The sequence below is a fragment of the Nicotiana tabacum genome, chromosome 13 (assembly GCF_000715075.1).
Source record: "Nicotiana tabacum cultivar K326 chromosome 13, ASM71507v2, whole genome shotgun sequence".
Lineage (NCBI taxonomy): Eukaryota > Viridiplantae > Streptophyta > Magnoliopsida > Solanales > Solanaceae > Nicotiana > Nicotiana tabacum.
In genome coordinates this window covers 40,799,165-40,807,951 of record NC_134092.1, presented here as the reverse complement: position 1 = coordinate 40,807,951, position 8,787 = coordinate 40,799,165, and the positions used below count along the sequence as shown (strand labels likewise).

The window sequence follows — 8,787 nt, the reverse complement described above, 5'->3', positions numbered from 1 at the left end:
CGACAATCAAGCACCAGAAACCAATTATTTTTAAAAAAAGAAACATATTTTACAGAAAATTACTAATTTTCCTGAAATTGTTTTCCATTATTTTACTCGACATCTGTAAATTATTTTAAATATATATATATATTTTACAGAAAATTACTAATTTTCCTTAAATTGTTTTCCAGATCATACCAAATACACAACACAAGGAGATGCTTGAACGAACAAAGTTGCCAGACTGGTGAACACGAAAATAGCCAGGAAAACCAAGGTCCCAAGTTCTAAAGATTCATATATCAGATCTCAGCAGCGTGTCAATTACCCCAATACAGTACTCGTCAAATCATCATATGTTATCTCTGCATGTAACTCATCACATTCAAAATCACAGGCAGACATTAATTTCATAATGCAAGTTTCAAATGAACATCAATGTTGGCTGTCGAGGGAAGGAGAAAAAATTTAATTTGGTGACGTGCTACATAACAAGATCAGCAAACCAGGCAGCCAAAAAAGAGAAGTGATCACAAAATTGTCCACAGAAAGAAAAGTAGAGCCAACGCCATCCTTGTATAGCCAAGTTGTCGTTCTGCACCTCCGTAGTATGGCTCTATCATGAGCCCATACCGGCAAGTACCAGTTGATGGATCTGACTTTGTGACAGTTCCAAGCCCTTGGAACTTGCAAGCATCGTCAAGCTGATTGTTTATCTGGTAGTAGCTGTTGAACGCATATGAAATATTTCCACGTGCATCCAAACCTCCACAAGATGTCCCATACCCGAGACTCGTGCAGTCACCAAGTCCACAAGCATAGCTCATGCTAGGCGCAATCTGGGGGTCATCCACCTTAGCATTGGGTTTAAACACACACCACTTCCTCTCCAAATACTTCACATTTTTAGCTTGAACTAAAGACCCTGAATTTGTAGTGCCAAGATTTAGCGAGTATTTGGGTAGGCCATCATATGTAAATATTCCCCAGTGACGTTCAAAATTTCCAGGTTGAATGCTCTTAGCATCCTCATCAATTAAACTAAACAGATAGGCATCAATAGGCCCAGGCCTCATAGGGGTGCCTTTTCCTTCTGATATATGCTGCATGAATCCTTGGTTGAATCGCTGTGCAAGTTGTGCGTTAGCATTGCGGTCACCATCAGTGGGCCAACCAATTTCTCCGATTATTATAGGGACGTTCCCAAACCCATTCTTCTGTAAAGCCCACACAAGAGTATCGTGATTTGCATCAAACATGTTGGTGTAGGTTGTCCCACCATCATTTAGAGGTGTTGCATTTCCATCAAAGAAGGCATATTCAACTGGGAAGTTGGGGTCAATATAAAGGCTTATGAATGGATAGATATTGATTGTAAAGGGACAACCGTTGTCGCTTAAGAACTTGACAAGTTGGCTCACAAAGCCATGGATATCAGCTCGAAAATCACCACCTGATGGCAAGCCACTGGAGCTCTCATAAACATCAGCATTGAGGGGGCAAGTAACCTTTACTTTATTACCGAGGCCAGCTTTTATGAGTGCAGTTTGAACATTTTGCATAGCAGGAAGAGTTGTTCGAAGGTAAGTTCCATTGTAGGTTGTCAAGTAAGGTTCATTTCCAACTGCAACATACCTACAACAAAGCCAAAAGCTATGTGTAAATATTCAGCCTAGTTTACTAAATGAACGAAATTTAACATTTACTCTGTTAATGAAGCTTTTCTACATCAAGCTCCTGATAACAGACAACACATACAGAAGAATATAGAGCAAAAAGGTAGAAAAAGAAAATGAAGATAGAAAAATAATCAATTCGGCTACAATAAGTTCAAAGCAATCGTAGTCACAAACTCAGCTCAGATGATTCAAACAAGGTAAGACTACTTTGGATATGAAACAATGCAGTAACACACAAAAAATGAATGCAAGGACACTTAAATTGACAAAGATAGTTGTAGCTGCATATCTGATGTTTTCGCTGATGGATAATACTGCCCCATCAAACAAATACAAAAGAATGACATCGCAGCTACCTTGACTTGTGTTGCAGAAATGACAAAAGACGAATCACATTATAGATCTGATAGATCACTAGCTCATGTTAGAGCAGCAAAATCAAGCTGGATTATTCTTACAACTACCAACTAGAAAATCTGACCAGGAATGCTGATTCGCTTCACAGTGGTGGATAACTGGCAAAATCCAGCTAATTATATAGTTATGGACCGTTGTTACTCGTGCACATTGTGAATAGCATATCATAAAGTGATGTGCAGACCCCTCCTTATATCTAAAGTTGTACACTGCCATTTGATCATGGATTGAACAGCAGAGTGTTTTATAAGATTGCATAAATTGAAAATGATTAGAACCTTAGTGACAACACTCGATGCATTATGGTAGAAAACTGAGTAAGAGGGTCAATTCCTGCTGGGAACAGAAAACCTTAAGTTTTCTCATTGTGAGTTGCGGTTAACCCTGCTGGATACAAAAAGCTTCATGTATTCTCATTGTGAGTAGAGTTACGTCTACATCAAGCACATCAGGCATTGACACTTCCCCATCATGTTTGAACCCCACAAGCAACGCTTGATTGACATTTCATTCTTCATTACAACCTTAACAAATTTCAAGCATCTTCTCCACTTTGAATATGAAAAAAATGTTTGCTCATGATGTTAAATAAATGAAGAATTGTGTAGCTTCTTTAATGAGTTGTAGATGAAATGGAACCAATCATTCAATTTAACTATAGAAATCTAAAATTGGTTTTATAGGCTATTCCTGCAATGATAGTTATTTGACCTTGTAAATTTCACTAGGCTTTTTTGTTTGGTAGTTGTTGTTTTCTAGATTTGTCTTGTTGAAGACATAATTAAGTAAATAAAAGTTTACTCTATCTAACAACTTAAATATTTAAATGAGATGGTCACACTTCAAATATGGTATGCAGAGGTCATGAGGGGCGTGTTGAATACATAATTAAGTAAATAAAATTGTGCTCTCACAGATTAAACTTTTAGATGATACGGTCATTATAATATAATATTGGGTGTTTGGGTTGGGTTGTGGTGTGTGTGGGGGGGGGGGGGGGTTGACGGGAAAAAGCAAACAAACTAGTCAGTTGTCTAATATTGGTCCGTCATAGCCCATTTATGAGTAAGGAAGGAGAGGGACCTCTATAGTTCACTTTAGGGGATCAAATAAAAACTAGCATAGTTGGTATACGAAATACATAAAGGAATACAGAAAAGAGGGGAAAACCGAGAAGAAAAAGTCTAGTTTTGATCATAGCAATTGAAGGTATGATTCCTAACACTGTTTTGGGTTAATATATATTGAATTTTACAAGGTTTAGTCTTCAAAACATGAGATTGACTTGGAAAATCATGGATTTAGCCCTAAAACCCAAATTGGAAATTTGAGAATTTGTACCACTTTAAAGATTTTAATGATGAATCTAAATTGTAATTAGAAAGCTATGAGTAATCTGGAACTGTAGTGGATCCGTTGGTTTGACCAACTTTGGCCAAGGGTTGTCTTTGACTATGACCAAAACCCAATTTTAGGAATGGAGTCAGATAGGTATATTTGCTGTCAATGCCATTAAACAATATTTTGTATAGATTGGAGACGCTTGACTGAGGTTGAGCTCCTTAACGGAGCATAGTAGCCACGTGCTTAGCTCGAATTAAAGGTAAGTGGAGACTTTAACTCCTGATCGCTCGTTTTCACTAAACTAGCATGCCAAATGGTTTTAGCAGTGAACAAATGATTTGAGAATGTGCTTTAACTGCCATGTGTTTGTAACGACGAGCTTGTGCCAGTGGCAAGATGGTTTAGGAATCCCAGTTGAGATTTACTCTTGGTGCTATACTGATAATTGATTCATTACGAAGTTGTATAGTTCGTTTTCGATGCCAAATATGTTTTGCAACATGATATATGCACGTCTGCATATGAATGACTGAAATATGTGAGGTATACTATATGTCTTTTGTTATTTATGGAGAGTAATATATGAGAGAGTTATGGTATAGTTTCATGATAAAGTTGTGATATACTGTATCATGTGTGCACTTTGTGCCAGAGATCAACCCAAGACTAAGGCTGAGCAACTAGCTGCTGCAGGATTGGACGTCCATCTATCTCACCAAGCTCCCCTACTCCTATAAAGGCTGGTAGATGGAATGCTCTACTCATCTTTCTATGGTCGTTCTCGTTCACCTCTTCGACTCTATCCATTCAAAAAAAGGTAGTGTCTCCTTGGTAAATAGCATCTTTCAATGTTTTGGAAAGGGGATGTTCGCTTTTTGTAACGATAGACCCATGATAGACAGGTCCCTGAACTTGCTTAAAATTTTCATGTAGAAACTTAATCAAGGGGCCGGACTTATTAAACACCTTATGTCATCGAAAATGTGCATATTGAGCGCATATCTAACAAGTCTAAACAAACTAAAGAGCATGAATGTTACTCATTGTTGATGCGGCAAATGAAACCAATGAAAAAGTGATACATCAACAAAGGAAAAAGAAAAGTCAAAATCTGAAAACAAGAGAGAGAGAAAGGGGGGAGGAGTTGACAAGGAAAGAAATTCCGCCAAAGCTTCATTTTTCAAGCAACACCATTTTTTCCCAACAAGGGTGAGTTGCCAATTTTTCTGGCAAGGAATCTTGCATTTGAAAAAAGAAGAAGAGCAAGGGGTGGCCTAAATAATCTAGAGAAGAAGAGGAGACGAAAAAAACGGCCGGAAATCAACTCTTCTGGCGAAAACTCCATTTTTTCGGGTAAAACACACTAAGTTTTGGGGGAAGATACCCAAATAGCCTTGTCATCAAAGCATGTTCAGTAGGTACATTTTCAACCACATAAGGTGTACAATAGGTTGGATCTAAGAGTCTAGATGAATTCTTTTAGCAAGTTCAGGGGTCGTCTACATATTCTGCCTCCTATTTATTTTGATAAGACTTCTACTACAACTATAAGATACTTTGAAATGCATTCATGGCTCACAGCGTCGACTAGCCTGATTTCTTAGTAACGTATTCCTTTCGTGTTTATAGATCTACCATCTTAGAATGCTACGCACGCTAATACTCACCGAAACACTTTGTAAGATGGTTGCTAGTTGTCTGGTCATGTCCATAATAATGTTTATATATCAATATATATGCGCACTCTAGTGTACCAACAGCTTCCCCAAGAAAATTTGGGTCGTCTCCACTTACCTGTCTTAGTCCATTTTGCCCATCAATTATTAACTACACGACTAGGACAACAAGCAATATTCTCAATCCCAGCGATCCCACGATATCTTACCTTTTAAAACCAAGATAATTCACTATTTCTAGAACCTAATGATGGTTTTACTTTGATGCAATCATTCTTATATTCTTGCATAAGCTTGTTTTGGTTCCTGAAGTTTCAGAATGAGCTTATACTTAAGGTTAGGGTACACACAAAATTTCAACAGCTAAGAAACCTATATAATGCCAATTCAACAGCTGATACTAGAAAGAATCAACTAATTTGGATCCCCGTTAAGGAGAAGCATTCTTAACTGGGCACTTGCTATGTAATAAATAGGCTATGTCATATCACAAGGACCTCATACCGTTCTAGTAGTCAACAATGTTGCGGGTGTAACGAACTGAAAAAAGGAAAAGTCAAAATTCCATAGACAAAAACTCACAACAATTTTTTTTATTATTATTGTTATAAAATTCACCACACAACTTTGGAGTCTTGTACTTTCTTTGTTCAACATTACAAGGTGATGCTTAGGAGGGCGATAGAGTCAAATCACTATTTGGAAAAAAAGAAAGACTGGTAGAAGAACAAAGACAACTCAGAGAAGTGCTTTCCTTAGGCAAATTTGAGGAACATGAAATTATTGCATAGCAGTGAGATGATTGTTTCATATATTCTTTTTGATGCAAAGATAGGAGACGAGTGTGTATAGATGACGAAGATCAATACTTTTCATACCACAGTGTTGAAGCAAAAACACATCTCAAAAGGCAAAAGGGAAGAGAGCATTTAGATAAAAGTAAAAGGGAGGATAGGTTCACCTGATGTTGACATTGTTATTAGAGATGTGGACAGAAACATTTTTAGAAACCCATTTCTCAGCAGCTTTCAAGCTACCCATAGTGGAAAGCATGTCATTAGGAATACCAACCATAACTTCAAGTTCAGGACCAGCTTTCCCTAAAGCCTTAAGTGTGTCATAATCTGCATCAAATAGCTTAACTTTCCGGATCCCATTTTCTCTTAGCATTCTCACTACTATTTCAGGAGGCAAACGGTGTGTTGACTGAGTTCCCCAATTAGCTCCTATCCCACTCACCGGAGAAACCAATACAAGAAATAACACCACCCCAAATGATTTTGACCATGGAAATAACCCCATTTTAGACTTCTTTCCTTTCTATTGACTAAACTAATTAACTAGTAGAGTTTTGTTCTATATTCCAAACTGAGCTGTAAGCTACCAAAAACAGTTGATTCTTGTCTTCAAAATCTGAACTTGGACAGCAATGAAAGATTCTTGTTTACAGCTCAAAAAAAGAAACTGTATAGAGTATTACTACTTGGCCTGAAATTTCCACCTCCAAGAAACAGAATGGAAAAGAGAAAAGTTTTGAAATTTTAGTGAGAAGTGGAAGAGAGAATCACCAAAGAAGAGGGTAAAGGGCAGAAAAAATGGTTTTTTCAAAGCCAAAAAGGAGATCTTTTTTTATATTTTCTGGAAAGGCAAATATACGAGACTTATCTATAAGAAAAGGAAATGGCCCAAGTGAGTCACAAACATTATGAAGAGAATAAGGATTAGTATTAGATATTTAATCCAGTTATGAAGCATGAAAAACACAGCTCTAAAACTCCAAAGCACAGATATGAGAGAGAGAGAACGTGCAATTGTACTTAGGGTCATCTTGGCTGAATAATAAAATCAGAGACAAAGGTCGTGACGGTCTCATTGATATTATTAAAAGAGTTGTCTCTATCAAAACTCAGAACGGGCATATAGCATCGGACAATTTCGAGCTATATACAGATATAATTTATGTGGCTCACTTGTTTTATTTTATTTCAAAACTAATGTTATCTTTATATTTAGTATGCTTTTAATTTTAATATTTTTATTTTAACCTTAATAATATTTCTTTTGGTATGATTTTTTATGTGTAGGAATATACATACTTATATCAAATTTGAAACAATGTCACATCGATATACTAAAAAGTATGTCAAGAATAAGGACAAATATGTGTTGTGTTTGCTGTTTGGACTTCGGACTCTAATGTTTAGATTCAAGTTTCTAAATACAATCTCGATATACTAAAAAGTTGTCAAGAATAAATGTGAGTATATACACACGCATCAAAATTTTCTCTGTGCTGATATCTGCACTATTTGCTTCAAATCTTGATAAATATTTTTAGTATTCTCTTTAAGAAAATTATTTCATAGCATTATCATAAAGAGTATGTGATCAAGTTATCTTTATTTCTTTTTTTAATGAGTAGTTAATGATATTTGCCTTCTTTAAATAGTAAGGGTGAAATTGAAGAAAAAAATTAGTGCCTTTTTATTTTCTAAGTAACCAGTACTTTAAAGAAACTAAAGTGATTGATAAAAAAGAATGGAGAAAATAAGAACAAAGGTAAGAATGATATAGCAACACATAATCATAAAGCGTGGTTAAATATATATGCATTGAGATATACAATGATATACACATATATGATATATGTATGTAAGTAACATATTCTGGATCCCCTTGTATCAAGAGAAAAGAGAAAAACTGCCAACACAAAGTACTCTTAAGCAAAAATATTAGAAAAAGGGAAAGAAGAAAAAGACATTTTCAAGTTAAGGCCGTTTTTGTCTGAAAAGTGATTGGCATTTTCTGCAAAAACAGCTTGCGAAGCCCTACATATGACGTGTCTGACGCTGAACTAACGGCGTTCCTTTTGTTCTTATCCTACTGTTCGCTTTCTAGTTCGCTCTAACGGTGGCTCGTAAATGGCTAGTTGATTTAACTCATTTAAGTATATTTTCTGTCTTGCACTACTCCATTCTTGTTTTGTTTTTTTTTCCTTTTTTCTTTCTTTTTTTCATGTTGTTTTTTTCTTTCTCTATATTCCATATTTTTATTACTTTTTGTTTTGTTGAATACAAATATGTAGTTTAAACACTATTTCTTCTAATTTAACCTACTATTTAAGTTAATAATTTAATACTTTTTCAATTTGAAATTAATCGAAAACTCTCTTGTTAAGGATTGAAGTTAAATGATATTTTAGGTTTGATGCTTCTTCTTCTTCTTTTTGGGAAAGATTCCTTCATAACTCCAAATCATTTTGTCTTCTCTCAAAATTTATTTTCTGCGTTCTTAATTTCCTCATTATTTTACATAAATTTACCTGATAGTAATTCGAGTTTCCTTGTTCCATTAAAAAAAAAGGGGAGGGGCACCTCAGCAATAGAAAATAGAGCAAATTTGCTCTTATTTGAATTTGGTCTCACACATCCCCTTATCATTAGTGGATTTATTCAGATTTACCTTTAACTATGAAAAATAGAATAAATTCACCCTCAATTTGACTTTGGTCCCAAATATACCTTATCATGAGTAAACTGGTTCATATTTACCCCTCAAGAACCCAAATACAAATTGAAATTCTTAAACTAGTGAAAAATAATTGAAAGTAAATAGAGAATTGCAGGGATTATTATGTACAATTAACAACAAATTTTGATCTTGCTAAAGAAATTATAATTGTTGTCATA

The 8,787-nt window shown here is 35.4% G+C and overlaps 1 protein-coding gene across 1 annotated transcript; it reads right to left on the bottom strand.

Moving 5' to 3' along the window:
- Positions 1–361: 361 nt before the first annotated feature.
- On the bottom strand, positions 362–6,951 carry LOC107805773 (glucan endo-1,3-beta-glucosidase 6). The gene is made up of 2 exons (XM_016629851.2): positions 6,060–6,951; positions 362–1,617 (listed from the first exon to the last, which is right to left on the bottom strand). The coding sequence occupies exons 1-2, from the start codon at positions 6,398–6,400 to the stop codon at positions 513–515; spliced, it is 1,446 nt and encodes a 481-aa protein (XP_016485337.1). The 5' UTR covers positions 6,401–6,951; the 3' UTR covers positions 362–512.
- Between the last annotated feature and the right edge of the window lie 1,836 nt (positions 6,952–8,787).